The sequence below is a fragment of the Pseudophryne corroboree genome, chromosome 1 (assembly GCF_028390025.1).
Source record: "Pseudophryne corroboree isolate aPseCor3 chromosome 1, aPseCor3.hap2, whole genome shotgun sequence".
NCBI classification, from domain to species: domain Eukaryota; kingdom Metazoa; phylum Chordata; class Amphibia; order Anura; family Myobatrachidae; genus Pseudophryne; species Pseudophryne corroboree.
The window spans coordinates 265,945,021-265,964,709 of record NC_086444.1 but is presented as its reverse complement, the minus strand read 5'-3'; the positions used below and the strand labels follow the sequence as shown (position 1 = coordinate 265,964,709).

At 46.4% G+C, this 19,689-nt stretch overlaps 1 protein-coding gene across 2 annotated transcripts in view; it reads right to left on the bottom strand.

The window, feature by feature from the left end:
* Positions 1-18,310, bottom strand: part of SLC12A2 (solute carrier family 12 member 2) — a 228,283-nt gene extending 209,973 nt beyond the window's left edge. Inside the window, exons 1-2 of one of the 2 annotated variants that reach the window (XM_063964250.1) lie at positions 18,125-18,310; positions 16,536-17,194 (exon numbers count right to left, since the gene is read on the bottom strand). In XM_063964250.1, the coding sequence (XP_063820320.1) occupies positions 16,536-17,141 (606 nt within the window). In that variant the 5' untranslated portion in view covers positions 17,142-17,194; positions 18,125-18,310. Of the gene's footprint in view, positions 1-16,535; positions 17,195-17,619; positions 17,821-18,124 lie in introns of those variants that run through there. The other variant, XM_063964251.1, reaches the window with a different exon arrangement.
* Positions 18,311-19,689: the final 1,379 nt, after the last annotated feature.

The window sequence follows — 19,689 nt, the reverse complement described above, 5'->3', positions numbered from 1 at the left end:
AAAACAGACAGTCCAGAGCACCTGCTGACATTTATTTTTACACCCCAGTTCCTATGTTTTTATGCATAGTTGAGTCGCTTGGCCTTGTTTCCATGTCAAAGGTATGGCTCTTTGGCTGCATATTTTTGGCCAGACTTCTCTGAACAGTAGACGAGTGAACATGGGTTCCACTGGTTTCTGCCAGTTCTGAGATGATGGCACTGCTGGACATCTGCCGATTTCAAAGGGAAGTAAGCATGTGTCTTCCATCTAATGCACTAAGGGGGTAATTCAGAGTTGATCACAACAGCAAATTTGTTAGCAGTTGGGCAAAACCATGTGCACTGCAGGTGTGGCAGATATAACATGTGCAGAGAGAGTTAGATTTGGGTGGGTTATTTTGTTTCTATGCAGGGTAAGTTTCCTTGGCTGACCACTACATCTACAGGCCTCAACATTGCCCGTTTCTTTGTGCTTCTTCAAAAGAGCTTGAGCAGCACATCTTGAAACCCCAGTCTGCTTTGAAATCTTTGCCCGGGAGAGACCTTGCTGATGCAGTATAACTACCTTGTGTCTTGGTGCTGTGCTCAGTCTTGCTATGGTGTATGACCTGTGACATGAAACCGTCTTCCACCTTTGTTGCAGAGTTTGGCTGTTCCTTAACCAGTTTTAAGTCTCCTACACGGCTGTTTCTATTTCAGTCAATGACTGCGTTTCAACCTACACATGAAAATTATGATAATTATCATCACCTGACTATGATCCTGATATAGTGTGTGTGTGTGTGTGTGTGTGTGTGTGTGTGTGTGTGTGTGTGTGTGTGTGTGTGTGTTCGGAAGTAGCTTCCCTCTAGAGTTGCAGAAGCATTGGGTGCCCAATTGAGAGGTGGATGCAGAAGTGACCACAGCCAAGTCCTTCCCTTGTGTACTTCCGTGCGTCTGAATTTGCAATGCCCGAGACGCTCATTTATTCAATCCGTATACACATACGGATAGGTGCATCATTAGACGCTACTACCAGTCGCACCCTCAAACCTGCATTAGCACTATGGCAGGTGCAATTTCTCCATCTGTGTATGGTCTCCTATGTGGGCAGTCAAGAGTCTGTGTAAGCAACCACTTTCCCCAACACTCCGAGACACTGCCATAATGCGTGTGCTAAGGCATCTGTCACCGTCCAAGAACACCCACTACATTTTCAATACACTTCTCCTGGAATTAGAACAGAGACTCTGCACACACACAACAAGGGCGCATGTGTGGTGCATCTTAGACTCATACCAAGGGCATAGCTACCATAGTTGCAGGGAGTGCAGCTGCTATGGGGCCCAGAGTGGAGAGGGGCCCACCTTGTCAAAGCTGTCCAAGTTATATGTGTTATATAAATTTTTCACCATTGGGTGGTACATAAGAGCCCTTACAATATTTTGCCTTGAGGCCTACAATTTATCTAGTTATTTCCCTGGACCTGTTCATTGTAATGTGGTAGAAAATTAAATGGAGGGCATAATAATGTTACATAATATGAAGTGGGACACTGTAATTTGGCACAATATGAAGTGGAGCCTCTATAGTGTGGCATAATATGAACTAGAGGCACTGTATGTCATAATGTGAATTGTGGGGTACTGTGTTGCATACTGTGTACTGGCAGCCCTGCAATGTGACATAATGTGAACAAAGGCACTAATAGGGATCATAAAATTAACAAGGGCACTCAGTGATCACAGAAACGCGCTATAGCGCGTATTTTACCCACTACTGAAGTCCGGGGACTCACTTTTAAAAAATGGGAGGGTCCCCGGGGACGCACTCCGCAGCAGCAAATCAGCGCTTGCTCTGTATTCAGGACTTAAATAGAGGAGGAGGAGCCTTATCGCTCTTCTCCTGTCTATATGTGCTGTGGGGGGGAAGGGGCACTAGTGACTGTATGTGCTGTTCCAGCGGGGGAAGTCAGGGGTGAGAGCTGGTGGCTATATATGTGCTGCGAGGAAGGGGGGGCTTGAGAGCCGGTGACTATGTATGTGTTGTGTGTGTATGGGGGTGGGGGGGTTGGGTTGGGTATTAGATGTAAGCGGGCTCCTACATCTGTCACACTGGGCTCAGATGAACTGACCCTGTCAGTGGCCATCGCTGCAGCACCAGAGCAGAAGGAGGACCAGAGCTGCTGCACTATATGTCATTCATCCATCCCCTCGGCACCCCCACTGACACCCGTAATGACTGTGGGCACCCCCTTCCCTTGCTGACATCCACGATCACTGTGGACACCCCCTCCACAGACACCTGCGATCACTGCGTCTGTGGGGCCTGAGGTGGTGGCTGCATTGGTCTAAGCGCTCTACCTGGTGCAGTGTGTATAACGCGCTCTACCTGGTGCAGTGTGTATAACGCGCTCTACCTGGTGCAGTGTGTATAACACTACGCCCCTGACTCATACATAGCAGCAAAACAAAAACAATTGAAAAATACATTGAAAAAATCACCCCATTATGTGCGACATCGGCGATGTGCACACCCCTGAATCTGCCCATGTGCATGATGGAGGGAAAAACTATTATTACATATTACTTTATAAAGTTGCAGTGGAAAGCCCAGGTAAAACTGACCTGCGAATTTAACACTTTCTTGATTTAAGCATAGACTAACTTCTTTTATAAGTAATACCATTCAGCACTGTTTTCTGCTTAAGTAGAAATGTTCTACCATATTCTGCATGGAGATGCTAGCACAGTATAATATATTCCTTTATTGGTTTTATCATCCATTAGACCATCATTTATAATCTTGTCCACCCAAATGTTTATGTTTTAGTCCAAAAATATCTGGGAATTTACACTGTACCATCTAATGAAGTACTGATGTGAATTATTTAATTCTCTGGAAAGCAATGTGAAATGTGGTAGTGCTATACAAATAAAGTGCAATATAAATAGAACATCCCTTCTGTATCTTTCTGCTCACAAAGTAGATTCTGCCTGGAATAAACAACAACTCAGACATCTTATTGTAGGACGAGGGGTGGAGTCAGACACATTATTTGAGGAGAGGGGTAGAGGAGGCAGAGACTGACATCTCTGGGGGCACATAAATTGTCATTTGCACCAGCAGAATTTTTGTTTTTTCGTTTTGTCCATGTACTACAGGGACACGCACAATTGTGCTGCTCTGCAAATGATTATAATTGGCCTGCCATGAGGAGGTGGCAGAATATTTTTTAGTACTATGCCATCATCAGTCCACACTGCTAAGCTACAATGACAAGTATAAATTTGCATTGTTCTACATATACAAGAGCAGTTGTGGCAAACTCATTCTGTAAGGTAAATTGATTAACCTTTATGGAATGTCCAGGCTGCAAGGCTGTTTATGTAGGAAAGAGAATAGTAAATACCCAATTATTTTTATTTTAAGAGGATTAAAAAGGGAATACTTTTGGATCAAATGTAGATATGGAAGATTTGTCCTACAAAAACAGAATTAATGCTATTTGTTTCACATTGCTACATGTTAAATCTTATAAAATACCCAGCTAAATTTGTTTTTTATGCTTAAATAAATCTGTGCAGAATACGGTCTCCTGTATAGTTTAGAGTACGCCGCTATTGCGTAGGAGGGTGGGGTCTCCCTATCTATTTTTGTATTCCATGATATCCACTTAGCACCGTGACAAAGATTTAGAATGTTGCATGAGTACAGGTTGAGTATCCCTTATCCAAAATGCTCGGGACCGTAGGTATTTTGGATATCGGAATTTTCCGTATTTTGGAATAATTGCATACGATAATAAGATTTTACTTACCGATAAATCTATTTCTCGTAGTCCGTAGTGGATGCTGGGACTCCGTAAGGACCATGGGGAATAGCGGCTCCGCAGGAGACAGGGCACAAGAATAAAAGCTTTAGGATCAGGTGGTGTGCACTGGCTCCTCCCCCTATGACCCTCCTCCAAGCCTCAGTTAGGATACTGTGCCCGGACGAGCGTACATAATAAGGAAGGATATTGAATCCCGGGTAAGACTCATACCAGCCACACCAATCACACCGTACAACTTGTGATCTGAACCCAGTTAACAGTATGATAACAACGAAGGAGCCTCAGAAAAGATGGCTCACAACAACAATAACCCGATTTAGTTAACAATAACTATGTACAAGTATTGCAGACAATCCGCACTTGGGATGGGCGCCCAGCATCCACTACGGACTACGAGAAATAGATTTATCGGTAAGTAAAATCTTATTTTCTCTGACGTCCTAGTGGATGCTGGGACTCCGTAAGGACCATGGGGATTATACCAAAGCTCCCAAACGGGCGGGAGAGTGCGGATGACTCTGCAGCACCGAATGAGAGAACTCCAGGTCCTCCTCAGCCAGGGTATCAAATTTGTAGAATTTTGCAAACGTGTTTGCCCCTGACCAAGTAGCTGCTCGGCAAAGTTGTAAAGCCGAGACCCCTCGGGCAGCCGCCCAAGATGAGCCCACTTTCCCTGTGGAATGGGCTTTCACAGATTTTGGCTGTGGCAGGCCTGCCACAGAATGTGCAAGTTGAATTGTACTACAAATCCAACGAGCAATAGTCTGCTTAGAAGCAGGAGCACCCAGCTTGTTGGGTGCATACAGGATAAACAGCGAGTCAGACTTTCTGACTCCCACCGTCCTGGAAACATATTTTCAGAGCCCTGACAACGTCAAATAACTTGGAGTCCTCCAAGTCCCTAGTAGCCGCAGGCACCACAATAGGTTGGTTCATGTGAAAGGCAGAAACCACCTTAGGGAGAAATTGAGGACGAGTCCTCAATTCTGCCCTGTCAGAATGAAAAATTAAGTAAGGGCTTTTATATGATAAAGCCGCCAATTCTGACACACGCCTGGCTGAAGCCAGGGCTAACAGCATCGTCACCTTCCATGTGAGATATTTTAAGTCCACAGTGGTGAGTGGTTCAAACCAATGTGACTTAAGGAACCTCAAAACAACATTTGAGATCCCAAGGTGCCACTGGAGGCACAAAAGGAGGTTGTATATGCAGTACCCCTTTTACAAATGTCTGAACTTCAGGTACTGAAGCCAGTTCTTTCTGGAAGAAAATCGACAGGGCCGAAATTTGAACCTTAATGGACCCTAATTTTAGGCCCATAGACAGTCCTGTTTGCAGGAAATGGAGGAAACGACCCAGTTGAAATTCCTCTGTAGGGGCCTTCTTGGCCTCACACCACGCAACATATTTTCGCCAAATGCGGTGATAATGTTTTGCGGTTACATCCTTCCTGGCTTTGACCAGGGTAGGGATGACTTCATCTGGAATGCCTTTTTCCTTCAGGATCCGGCGTTCAACCGCCATGCCGTCAAACGCAGCCGCGGTAAGTCTTGGAACAGACAAGGCCCCTGCTGGAGCAGGTCCTTTCTTAGAGGTAGAGGCCACGGGTCTTCCGTGAGCATCTCTTGAAGTTCCGGGTACCAAGTCCTTCTTGGCCAATCCGGAACCACGAGTATCGTTCTTACTCCTCTCCTTCTTATGATTCTCAGTACTTTTGGTATGAGAGGCAGAGGAGGGAACACATACACTGACTGGTACACCCACGGTGTCACCAGAGCGTCCACCGCTATTGCCTGAGGGTCCCTTGACCTGGCGCAATATCTGTCTAGTTTTTTGTTTAGACGTGACGCCATCATGTCCACCTTTGGTTTTTCCCAACGGTTTACAATCAGGTGGAAGACTTCTGGGTGAAGTCCCCACTCTCCCGGGTGAAGGTCGTGTCTGCTGAGGAAGTCTGCTTCCCAGTTGTCCACTCCCGGAATGAACACTGCTGACAGAGCTATCACATGATTTTCCGCCCAGCAAAGAATCCTTGCAGCTTCTGCCATTGCCCTCCTGCTTCTCGTGCCGCCCTGTCTGTTTACGTGGGCGACTGACGTGATGTTGTCCGATTGGATCAATACCGCCTGACCCTGAAGCAGGGGTTTCGCTTGACTTAGGGCATTGTAAATGGCCCTTAGTTCCAGAATGTTTATATGAAGAGATGTTTCCATGCTTGACCACAAGCCCTGGAAATTTTTTCCCTGTGTGACTGCCCCCCAGCCTCTCAGGCTGGCGTCCGTGGTCACCAGGACCCAATCCTGAATGCCAAATCTGCGGCCCTCTAGTAGATGAGCACTCTGCAGCCACCACAGAAGAGACACCCTTGTCCTTGTCGACAGGGTTATCCGCTGATGCATCTGAAGATGCGATCCGGACCATTTGTCCAGTAGATCCCACTGAAACGTTCTTGCATGGATTCTTCCGAATGGAATCGCTTCGTAAGAAGCCACCATTTTTCCCAGGACCCTCGTGCACTGATGCACTGACACCTGGCCTGGTTTTAGGAGGTTCCTGACTAGCTCGGATAACTCCCTGGCCTTCTCCTCCGGGAGAAACACCTTTTTCTGGACTGTGTCCAGAATCATTCCTAGGAACAGTAGACGTGTCGTTGGAATCAGCTGCGATTTTGGAATATTTAGGATCCACCCGTGCTGACGTAACACTACCTGAGATAGTGCTACTCCGACTTCTAACTGTTCCCTGGACCTTGCCCTTATCAGGAGATCGTCCAAGTAAGGGATAATTAAGATGCCTTTTCTTCGAAGAAGAATCATCATTTCGGCCATTACCTTGGTAAAGACCCGAGGTGCCGTGGACAACCCAAACGGCAGCGTCTGAAACTGATAATGACAGTCTTGTACTACAAACCTGAGGTACCCTTGGTGAGACGGGTAGATTGGGACGTGGAGATAAGCATCCTTGATGTCCAGAGACACCATATAGTCCCCTTCTTCCAGGTTTGCTATCACCGCTCTGAGTGATTCCATCTTGAAGTTGAACCTCTTTATGTAAGTGTTCAGGGATTTTAGATTTAAAATTGGTCTCACCGAGCCGTCCGGCTTCGGTACCACAAACAGCGTGGAATAATACCCCTTTCCCTGTTGTAGGAGGGGTACCTTGATTATCACCTGCTGGGAATACAGCTTGTGAATGGCTTCCAAAACTGCCTCCCTGTCGGAGGGAGACTTTGGTAGAGCAGACTTCAGGAACCGGCGAGGGGGAAACGCCTCGAATTCCAGTTTGTACCCCTGCGATACCACCTGTAGAATACAGGGGTCCACTTGCGAGTGAGCCCACTGGGCGTTGAAATTCTTGAGACGGGCCCCCACCATGTCTGAGTCTGCTTGTAAAGCCCCAGCGTCATGCTGAAGACTTGGCAGAAGCAGGGGAGGGCTTCTGCTCCTGGGAAGCGGCTGCATGGTGCAGTCTTTTTCCCCTTCCTCTGCCCCGGGGCAGGAAGGAATGGCCTTTAGCTCGCTTGTACTTATGGGAACGAAAGGACTGAGTTTGAAAAGACGGTGTCTTTTTCTGCTGATGTGAAGTGACCTGGGGTAAAAAGGTGGATTTTCCAGCCGTTGCCGTGGCCACCAGGTCCGATAGACCAGCCCCAAATAACTCCTCCCCTTTATACGGCAATACTTCCATATGTCGTTTGGAATCCGCATCGCCTGACCACTGTCGCGTCCATAACGCTCTTCTGGCAGAAATGGACATAGCACTTACTCTTGATGCCAGGGTGCAAATATCCCTCTGTGCATCACGCATATATAGTAATGCATCCTTCAAATGCTCTATAGTTAACAGTATATTGTCCCTATCCAGGGTATCAATATTTTCAGTCAGGGAATCCGACCACGCGACGCCAGCACTGCACATCCAGGCTGAAGCGATTGCTGGTCGCAGTATAACACCAGTATGTGTGTATATACTTTTAAGAATATTTTCCAGCCTTCTATCCGCTGGTTCTTTGAGGGTGGCCGTATCAGGAGACGGTAACGCTACTTGTTTAGATAAACGTGTGAGCGCCTTATCTACCCTAGGGGGTGTTTCCCAACGTGTCCTAACCTCTAACGGGAAAGGATATAGTGCCAATAATTTTTTAGAAATTAGCAGTTTTTTGTCGGGGGAAACCCACGCTTTATCACACACCTCATTTAACTCATCTGACTCAGGGAAAACTATTGGTAGTTTTTTCACACCCCACATAATACCCTTCTTTGTGGTACTTGTAGTGTCAGAAATGTTCAATGCTTCCTTCATTGCCGTGATCATGTAACGTGTGGCCCTACTGGACATTACGTTTGTCTCCTCACCGTCGACACTAGACTCAGTATCTGTGTCTGGATCTGTGTCGACCCACTGAGGTAACGGGCGTTTTAGGGCCCCTGACGGTGTCTGAGACGCCTGGACAGGCACTAATTGATTTGCCGGCTGTCTCATGTCATCAACCGTTCTTTGCAAAGTGCTGACATTATCACTTAATTCTTTAAATACGATCATCCAGTCAGGTGTCGACTCCCTAGGGGGTGACATCACTAACCCAGGCAATTGCTCCGCCTCCACATCATTTTCCTCCTCATACATGTCGACACACACGTACCGACACACAGCACACACACCGGGAATGCTCTGATAGAGGACAGGACCCCACAAGCCCTTTGGAGAGACAGAGGGAGAGTCTGCCAGCACACACCAAGCGCTATATATATATACAGGGATAACCTTATATAAGTGTTATTCCCTTATAGCTGCTGTTTATATAGTTTTTAGCTGCCAATAGTGCCCCCCCTTCTCTTTTTTACCCTGATTCAGTAGCAAGTCTGCAGGGGAGAGTCAGGGAGCCGTCCTTCCAGCGGAGCTGTGAGGGAAAATGGCGCTTGTGTGCTGAGGAGATAGGCTCCGCCCCTTCACGACGTCCTTATCTCCCGCTTTTTCTGTAAAAAATGGCAGGGGTTAAAATACATCCATATAGCCCCAGAGCTATATGTGATGTATTCTTTAGCCAATCTAAGGTATATCATGTTATATTGCGTCTCAGGGCGCTCCCCCCCAGCGCCCTGCACCCTCAGTGACCGGAGTGTGAAGTGTGCTGAGAGCAATGGCGCACAGCTGCGGTGCTGTGCGCTACCTTAGTCTGAAGACAGGATCGTCTTCTGCCGCCGATTTCACCGGACCTCTTCGCTCTTCTGGCTCTGTAAGGGGGCCGGCGGCGCGGCTCCGGGACCCATCCAGGCTGAACCTGTGATCGTCCCTCTGGAGCTAATGTCCAGTAGCCTAAAAAACCCGATCCACTCTGCACGCAGGTGAGTCCGTTTCTTCTCCCCTTAGTCCCACGATGCAGTGAGCCTGTTGCCAGCAGGACTCACTGAAAATAAAAAAACCTAAAATATACTTTTATTCTAAGCAGCTCAGGAGAGCCACCTAGCCTGCACCCTTCTCGTTCGGGCACAAAAATCTAACTGAGGCTTGGAGGAGGGTCATAGGGGAGGAGCCAGTGCACACCACCTGATCCTAAAGCTTTTATTCTTGTGCCCTGTCTCCTGCGGAGCCGCTATTCCCCATGGTCCTGACGGAGTCCCAGCATCCACTAGGACGTCAGAGAAAATGAGATATCATGGTGATGAGACCCAAGTCTAAGCACAGAATGCATTTATGTTACATATACACCTTATACACACAGCCTGATGGTAATTGTAGACAATATTTTTTATAACTTTGTGCATTAAACAAAGTGTGTGTACAATGAGCCATCAGAAAACAAAGGTTTCACTATCTCACTCTCACTCAAAAAAGTCTGTATTTCGGAATATTTGGATATGGGATACTCAACCTGTAGTATGTTTTGGAGTGATGAGGAACTTGCAAAAACCTCCTTTACATAAACAGATCTATAGGGGTATATGCAATTCACGGCGAATCGCGGCAAATTATCGCCGTTTTTAAATTCGACACAATTCGACAGGTGAATTCCGGCAGGTGGCTGCCGGAATTCACCATATTCAATGAAAAACGGATTCGACAGTCCCGCGGGCGAAAAACGGCCGATTTGCCGGATTTTGCCGCGATTTTAAAAAAATGGGAAAAAACGGGAAAAACACGAAAAAAAAATGGCGTGGGGTCCCCCCTCCAAAGCATAACCAGCCTCGGGCTCTTCGAGCTGGTCCTGGTTCCAAAAATGCGGGGGGGGAAATTGGGCAGGGATCCCCCGTATTTTTAAAACCAGCACCGGGCTCTGCGCCTGGTGCTGGTGCAAAAAATACGGGGGACAAAAAGAGTAGGGGTCCCCCGTATTTTTTACACCAGCATCGGGCTCCACTAGCTGGACAGATAATGCCACAGCCGGGGGTCACTTTTATGCAGTGCCCTGCGGCCGTGGCATTAAATATCCAACTAGTCACCCCTGGCTGGGGTACCCTGGGGGAGTGGGGACCCCTTCAATCAAGGGGTCCCCCCCCCAGCCACCCAAGGGCCAGGGGTGAAGCCCGAGGCTGTCCCCCCCATCCAATGGCTGCGGATGGGAGGCTGATAGCCTAGAGTAAAATGACAAGAATATTGTTTTTTCCAGAAGAACTACAAGTCCCAGCAAGCCTCCCCCGCAAGGTGGTACTTGGAGAACCACAAGTACCAGCATGCGGGAGAAAAACGGGCCCGCTGGTACCTGTAGTTCTACTGGAAAAAAAATACCCAAATAAAAACAGGACACAGACACCGTGACAGTAAAACTTTATTACACACTGCCGACACACACATACTTACCTATGTTCACACGCCGACATCGGTCCTCTTCTCCATGTAGAATCCACGGATACCTGAAAAGAAAAGATCAATATACTCACCTCAGCCAGGGTCCAGAGATAAATCCACGTACTTGGCAAAAAAAGAAAACGGACACACGGACCACCGGACTGAAAGGGGTCCCATGCCGACACATGAGACCCCTTACACCGAATGCCGGGACACCACGTGACTCCTGTCACTGAAGTCCCTTCAGCCAATCAGGAAGCGCTACTTCCGTGGCGCTCACCTGATTGGCTGTGCACTGTCTGTGCTGTGACAGCGCATCGCACAGCTCCGTCCATTATATTCAATGGTGGGAACTTTGCGGCTAGCGGTGAGGTCACCCGCCGGTCAGCGGCTGACCGCGGGTAACCCCACCGCTGACGGCAAAGTTCCCACCATTGAAACTAATGGACCGAGCTGTGCGATGCGCTGTCACAGCACAGACAGCGCACAGCCAATCAGGTGAGCGCCACGGAAGTAGCGCTTCCTGATTGGCTGAAGGGACTTCAGTGACAGGAGTCACGTGGTGTCCCGGCATTCGGGGTAAGGGGTCTCATGTGTCAGCATGGGACCCCTTTCAGTCCGGTGGTCCGTGTGTCCGTTTTCTTTTTTTGCCAAGTACGTGGATTTATCTCTGGACCCTGGCTGAGGTGAGTATATTGAACTTTTCTTTTCAGGTATCCGTGGATTCTATATGGAGAAGAGGACCGATGTCGGCGTGTGAACATAGGTAAGTATGTGTGTGTCGGCAGTGTGTAATAAAGTTTTACTGTCACGGTGTCTGTGTCCTGTTTTTATTTGGGTATTTTTTTCCCAGTAGTACTACAGGTACCAGTGGGCCCGTTTTTCTCCCGCATGCTGGTACTTGTGGTTCTCCAAGTACCAGCTTGCGGGGGAGGCTTGCTGGGACTTGTAGTACTACTGGAAAAAAACAATATTCTTGTCATTTTACTCAAGGCTATCAGCCTCTCTTGGATGGGGGGGGACAGCCTCGGGCTTCACCCCTGGCCCTTGGGTGCCTGGGGGGGGGACCCCTTGATTGAAGGGGTCCCCACTCCCCCAGGGTACCCCGGCCAGGGGTGACTAGTTGGATATTTAATGCCACGGCCGCAGGGCACTGTATAAAAGTGACTCCCGGCTGTGGCATTATCTGTCCAGCTAGTGGAGCCCGATGCTGGTGTGAAAAATACGGGGGGACCCCTGCTCGTTTTGTCCCCCGTATTTTTTGCACCAGGCGCAGAGCCTGGTGCTGGTTTTAAAAATACGGGGGATCCCTGCCCAATTTTTCCCCGCATTTTTAGAACCAGGACCAGCTCGAAGAGCTCGAGGCTGGTTATGCTTTGGAGGGGGGACCCCACGCCATTTGTTTTTTTAATTTTACCGTTCCAGCACAAAAAAAAAAAAAATATTTTAAAAAATATATAAATAATACTTGTACAGGTTGAGTATCCCATATCCAAATATTCCGAAATACGGAATATTCCGAAATACGGACTTTTTTGAGTGAGAGTGAGATAGTGAAATCTTTGTTTTCTGTGGCTCAATGTACTCAAACTTTGTTTAATACACACAGTTATTAAAAATATTGTATTAAATGAACTTCAGACTGTGTGTATAAGGTGTATATGAAACATAAATGCATTCTGTTAATGTACACACACTTTTTTTAGTGCACAAAGTTATTAAAAATATTGGCTAAAATTACCTTCAAGCTGTGTGTATAAGGTGTATATGAAACATAAATGCATTCTGTGCTTAGACTTGGGTCCCATCACCATGATATCTCATTGTGGTATGCAATCATTCCAAAATACGGAAAAATCCGATATCCAAAATACCTCTGGTCCCAAGCATTTTGGATAAGGGATACTCAACCTGTACCTCCAAAAAAAAAAAAAAAAAAGTACCTAATCCCTTCTAATATAAATAGATATGCTATTCCCAAAAAAAAAAAAACACCAAAAAAAAACATGTTTAACATTTTTTTTATTGTTTTCACCCTCCAAAGTGTGGCGGATTGAAAATGACGAATTTACTGTCTAAAAGCACTGCTGTCGAATTTCCAAACTTGAATTGAATATGCTTTTGTCGAATTGCAGCACTTGTATCATTGCAGAAAAGTCGAATTTGCAAAAAGTCGAATTTCAAAAAGTCGAATTTTGAAAGTCCGTTTTTTTGACGGAAGGCACTGAATTGCATTGACGATTTTTTTTTTTTTTGGCGAAAATGACCCGAAATTCGACAATTTCGGGAATTCGACCGCAATTGCATATACCCCATAGTGGAGAGTCAACTTAATGCTGAATAGTGCATTTCACCATTATTCTAAATATATGGAAGTTCATTGTGGGGATTAGTTGCTCTTTAAATCATTTGTAAAGTAAAGTGTGGGTCATAGTGACCCTAAACAACATCAAATAGGGTTTATTAATTAGCGTTTCCTTTGTTGCTAATACCGCCTAACATTTTGTCCACAGCTGATACAGAATGAATGATTTACTTAATTATGTATTAAAAGGTCTCTGTGACATTCTGCTGATAAACACAGCTTTACTCACCATTGAATCCACTGTTCTTACTTTGGAGCTCACATACTATAGATAGAAATTAAGGTCATGTTCTGTATACTGGATTAATATGCAACCGGAAGCAATTGTGCATGAATGCCTCTTTCTCTATAAATTGTAAGCTTCTGTCTGTCTGTTATTACCCAGTCTTGTTTTATTAGTGTTTGTTCCCAATTGTAAAGCGCAACATAATATGATGGCACTATTTAAGTAACTTTTAATAAAATAATACACTTCATTTCAGTTTTCAGATCAGTTACCAGAGACCCAAAGTGACCTGCATAAGACTACAAATGAACCCCCTTAGCTATGCCACTGCTGAGAATCTACAGGCACGTTGGGTGGTTCAAGGACAACTGGTTTATTAGTATACATAAGTATGCCATGATAAGATTCAGTGCATACATTTGCACAAGGACAAAAAAAAAATTGTCTCTTTATAAATAAGACGTAACACATTTAACAGCATTGTGTAAAGGCAACTGGAAGATAAAAATACTGATAAAGACAACACATACATTCAAAGCAGTGCAAATGGTGAAGGGGATTGCTCATGAAAAAAAATGTACAGTATTAATCCATGTGGGAAACCAGAAAATTATACTCCGTTACACTCACAGGGGGTAATTCAAATGTTATTACTGGTCCCCGCACCCTCTGGCAGCTATTTAAATGTTGTTGCCGACAGGCGCAAGATCTTCATTTCAGCTTGCTACCCCCAGGGGTAGCGAGCTGAAATGTGTGAAATTACCCTTTTGGGTGCCCATATGGGACAATATGCATCGTGCCCATTTGTTTAGTCAGGTTTTTCCGCTTTTCACTGCAAAACCCAACTGAAATGGGTGCGATTAGCGCGATAATGGGGGAAAATTGAATATCGCAACATGAGCTCCCGTCACTTTAGACCAGAGGTTCTCAAACTCGGTCCTCGGGGGCCCACACAGTGCATGTTTTGCAGGTAACCCAGCAGGTGCACAGGTGTATTAATTACTCACTGACACATTTTAAAAGGTCCACAGGTGGAGCTAATTATTTCACTTGCGATTCTGTGAGGAGACCTGCAAAACATGCACTGTGTGGGCCCCCGAGTACCGAGTTTGAGAACCTCTGCTTTAGACAGAAGATCGGACGAGACTAAACAATTGAATTCCCCCCCATAGTCCAAACAACGTGACAGGGAATAGAGGTAGAATTATGGGAACAAAGAACTGAACAAAACACTTGAATTAAGTAACCAATATGGGAGTTTCCATTCAGATGTATAAATGCAAATTTGCAGACAAAGGGAGAATCAGAGAATATAGGATAATTTACATTTAAAAAGACAGAAACGTATAGGGGCTAACCAACTTGGAAGTTTTTGGAGACAATCAGCAATACCCAATATTGGCTCTATCAACAACAATAACCACTTTGGAAAGCCTGGGAAAGCAGTATAAATAAAGTAATGTAAAAGTTGAGACTTAAATTGCAAAAAAATAAAAATTATTCCAAGACAGAGTGCTGAACTGTGTATAGCATACATCTACAGTGAATGAACGGGAGGCTATTATTGTATTATGGAGTTTTGTTCACATTGGACTAGATTTTCATTTCTATAAAACATCCTGAGGTTTAAGTTTTTTAGACTTGGTGATGTTGCCCATAGCAACCAATCAGATTCTATTATCTTATAGAAGCAACTAGATCAGTGATGGCTAACCTTGACACTCCAGCTGTTGTTGAACTACACGTCCCAGCATGCCCTGCATCAGTTTTAGCAAGGCCAAATAGCAAAACTGTAGCAGGGAATGCTAGGATGTGTAGTTCAACAATAGCTGGAGTGTCAAGGTTAGCCATCACTGAGCTAGATAAATGTTAAGTAGAATCTGATTGGGTGCTGTGAGCAACATCACCAGTTCTAAGAAAACTCCCATCTTAGTAAATTTTCCCCTCTGACTGAAAAATACGAAGTGGTAAAAACACTTCCAAAATGACCTTTAGTAGTTATTTAAAGTTTAAAAGTGGGCAGACCCATAGATGTGTACCCTGAGGCAATGCATTAACTGCATATGAAATATGAACTGTCACAATACATTCCTGTCACTCTATAAATAATAGCCTAGAATGAACACTTTACAGATTTTTAATTAAATACATGTTATTAACAGGCTCCAGCTTTATTCAGTAATCAGTCATGCAGCTTTTAGTGGCCTAATATTTTTATCTGGGGAGTAGTAATAGGCCTAATAACCCTCACTTGTACAGAGGCTGATGGCTGAACTGGTCTGAAGATGATGATACATTGCCACCTATGTGTGTAAATAAGCCAGCCTGCTGCAGCCACTGTGCACTACAAAGCTGGCTTAATTACTACACCAAGAACAGATGTTAGTTTACTTGAACTGTGGTGTAGTGGGTAATATACAAATATTGGATGGGGGTTTTTTTTGCCAACTTTCTATCAATGCAGATAAGCTATCAGTAATGTTCATCTGCCAACTTGGACATCACAGAAATTAAAGTGAACTCAATAGGTACGTAATAAGTATAAAAATAACTATAAAAGCACCAAAGAAAGGATTAATCAAGTGTTTTCCTAAGAACAGCATGGCCAAGTGGGAATTCATTAGCAGTTTAGCAAGAGACAAATCCCAAGAGTTAAGTAGTCATGACTCCAAGGAAATACATGGTATCACATGACTTTTGCATATGTATAAGGACCCTACTGAAAAGAGAAAATAATCTCCAAGGATGATCAAAGGATATGTATAGCCGAACATAGTTCATTATCATAAATGTCAATAATTATAAAACTGTTTTGTAGGGTTTTTTTATACCATCATATATGGGTTCACGAGCATTTTCTATGACAATAGAAAGAGGTAACCCAAACGTTATTTATTACCAGTTATTTATATAGCGCACACATATTCCGCAGCACTTTACAGAGATTATTTGGCCATTCACATTAGTCCCTTTCCTAGTGGATTTTACAATCTATTCCCTACCATACGCACACACATTCACGCTGGGGTTAATTTTTGTTGGGAGCCAATTAACCTACCAGTATATTTTTGGATTGTGGGAGGAAACCAGATTACCCGGAGGAAACCCACGCAAGTACGAGGAGAATATAAAAACTTTAGGCGTAACAACCACATATCACTAGAACCACATGCAATTAGTGACATAAGAGATTTGCACCCTACATGGAAAATGCAAGTTTATAATTAATTTTCCCTTTAAAAATCAAATCATTATGTTACATTGGAAGGAGATACAACTTTACTAATACAGTGTACCCACAGCATGGATTAAACTGATATAGCATTACATAACAACACACCGGGAGAGTAAACTTTTTTTACCTTGTCAAATTCATCATGCAGTTCTGCCAAGCTGGGTCGCAACAACTTCTCGCCAAGGTCGGCAGCTGTGTGCCGATAGTGATCAATCCTGGGCACTGCATCAATGGTGTTGTGCCCAAAAGTCCGCAGATAATAAGTATTGGTATGAGTGTCATAGTGGTAGTGATGGCCGGTTCCACTACCTTCACTTAGCACTGTGTCACCATTCTGAAAGCTCACCCCACCTCCTCCCTCACCACTTGGCATCTCAGGGGAGCTTCCATCAGGATCTGCTGGGTCCACAAAGTTTACCCTAAATCGTCCTTTAGCCTCCTCTCCACCTGAACCACCCCTTCCCCTATGAGTGATGCCATCAGCAGGACCTTCTTGCCCTCCAGCTGCTGCTGCTTCCCGGGCTACTTCAGTGACCGGATCCACCTGGAAGCGGCTTTGACTTGGAGTGGGACCTAGAGGACTGCCATCCGGCCCAAAATCAACTTGCAGCTCTTCTGCATCTGTAACTGATGGAGGAGGAGGAGAGGAGCGAGACATCTGGGAGTGATGAGGGGTGGATGAGGATTTTCCTTGCTCAGACCGGGCTGAAGCTAACTTGCTCTTGTCTTTCATGAACTGCTTCTCTGTAACTCAGTGATGAGGATGTTGGTGACACAATCTAAAATCTGCAAAAAGAGAAATGTGTGTATGAGAGAGAAGGAGCCAGCCTACTGTACGCTGTGTGTAGGTGTCTGCAATAGCACAGCTCAGCACTCTGCTAGTTTTGTCAGTGATGTTCCTCCTCCTCATAATATAAAATTAACCTAATGAAATGTATGCACACACCCAGCTCTATTCCAGTGCTAAGGAATGATGATGAATGCAACTATTGTGCAGAGGATATGGGAGGAGAGGAGGCGGGCGAGGACGCCTCTTATTTCCATGAAGACACAAGTGTAAGCTGTGTGAGTGCGAGTCCCAGCAGCAGAGCATGCACCATAGTGTCCCTGATACTACACGTGACACTGCCATCCCCAGCACCGCTACCCTCAGCCTCCGCTATCGATTGTGTGCAGCCGCATCATCACCAGCAGCGCGATCTCCGGGTCACCTTGGGATGTGCATTGTTATCTCCCTCCTCGGGTGACCGGGCGGCAGGAGGGCTGTGTGCTGCTGATGCTATAAATGTGCAGCCGCTGCCAGTGTCAGAGAGACTAGTACTGCGGCCGCACATCACACACGCACAGCTACAGCGCGGTACCGCATGTAACTTCCTCCCCCCGCAGCCGCCGCGGCATGCTATGGAAGTTATGTGCCGGAGACTGATGATGCTGATCCTGGGGATGGGATTGCCGCCCCCGTGTACAACAAGAGCCGCAACACCCCTCCCCCCTGGGTGACCACCGCCCCCAACCACCGGCAGATGCTGCTGCCATGTGTGTGCTCCCCTCTGCCGGCTCCCCGCACACAGCACATGCCGCCCGGGGACACCGGACAGACGGGATGTGCGCCTGCCGCCTCCTCCTCCTCCTCCTCCTCCTCCCGCCGCACGCAGAGACACCGCTCACCTCCCCGCTGCCGCCCAGCACCCCACCCAGTGCCGCGGGCCTGCTTACCTGCTCTGCCCCCGGGTCCCTCTCGCTGCGGTGAGTGCGCGCTCCAGTGTGCTGATGCCGGGGAGGAGGTGGCGGGGGCGGGCTCCGGTTACGGGATCACCACACAGCAGCAGCCGGACTCCGTGCAGCCGGTGTGAGTCGCTGGGAAGGGAGGCGCATGCGTTACAGCAACACCCATCACTCTGCCCAGATTGGCTCCGGCGCGGTTTAACCCGCTCAGCTGCTGCAGTCTGGGTACCTGAGGGGCGGCTGCCGGCGGCACATCTGTCCTGCAGGACTCGCACATGGGCCGGCTCCTGCCTCACTGCCCTCTGTGTACTGTATATACTGTATGTAATAATGTATGCTATATTGTATACACTGTATGTATGCTATATTGTGTGTACTGTATGTATGAGCCTGTGGCTTACGCTACAAATATACTGTAGTGTGTCTGCACACCTCCCCTCCGCTATGTGGTCGCTTTAGTGATAGGATGCTGAGTTGGGAAAATAGAAGTTTTTACATCAGTTAATTAGCTGACAATGGAATTTGCAATATTCTGTAGAAATACTTCAGTTTCTATTGCAATGTTGATGGGAGTATGTCTGCATACAGCTCGGTATGAGAGGGTGCGTAGTATTAATTTCCTATAGTTTGCAACATTTTATCATTTCTACATAAAAACAGATTTCTAATTTAGCAAGGAATGGCCCTACCACTTTCAGACCATTTTTTCAGCTAATTGGCCTTTCCTTGCTAATGTTTCCTACTTTGGGTTTAATATGTAGGGTGGCATTTATCAATGCTTGGATTTAGATAAAATTGTGACAGATAAAGTACCAACAAATCAGCCCCTATCATTTTTCAAACACAGGGGTAGGTGTGTTATCCTGGCACGTATCGTGTGGGTATAACGCTTCCAGCTTCACCTCATTACCGAGGAAAAGCAGGAATCACTGGCGACTTGTTGCATTAACATCTCATATGATGGAGCCAGGGAGTGAAAACTTCCTCCCTCTGGTGGTCCCTGCCAGACACCCACACACAGCGCAACAGCCTAGTGCTGACGCGTTGTCTCTACACCAGCTCTCTGGGCATGCGTGAGATGTCGCAAGTCTTGCAAGATATCACGTACAGCCCAGAGGTGGCAGCTGCCACAGCCAGGGACAGAGCTGCCCTTGCTGTGGTGAATGGCCAACTGCAGCTGTCGAAATCGATAGCTGCAGTCAGAGCCGCCATCAGAAATTGTGGAGCCTGGGACTGGGTCCGCTATCATTTACCGCTGCTCGGGATGCCGAATGACAGTATCCCGACATCGGCATCCCGAGCGGTGTAATGCCGGCTGGGGGGCGAGCGCAACAAAGCCTCTGGCGGGCTCGCTGCGCTCGCCACACTGCATGCTCTGTGGCAAGCTGCGCTCGCCACAGGTTTTGTTGTCCCTCTATGGGTGTCGTGAACACCCATAGTGGGGGAATCACCTACCTCACCGATATACCAGCAGTGGTATGGGGATCCCGGCCTTTTTCCCACTGTTTTTACTTCAGAATTAGGGATGGCCATCTGAAAGTCGCCATAGAATTATG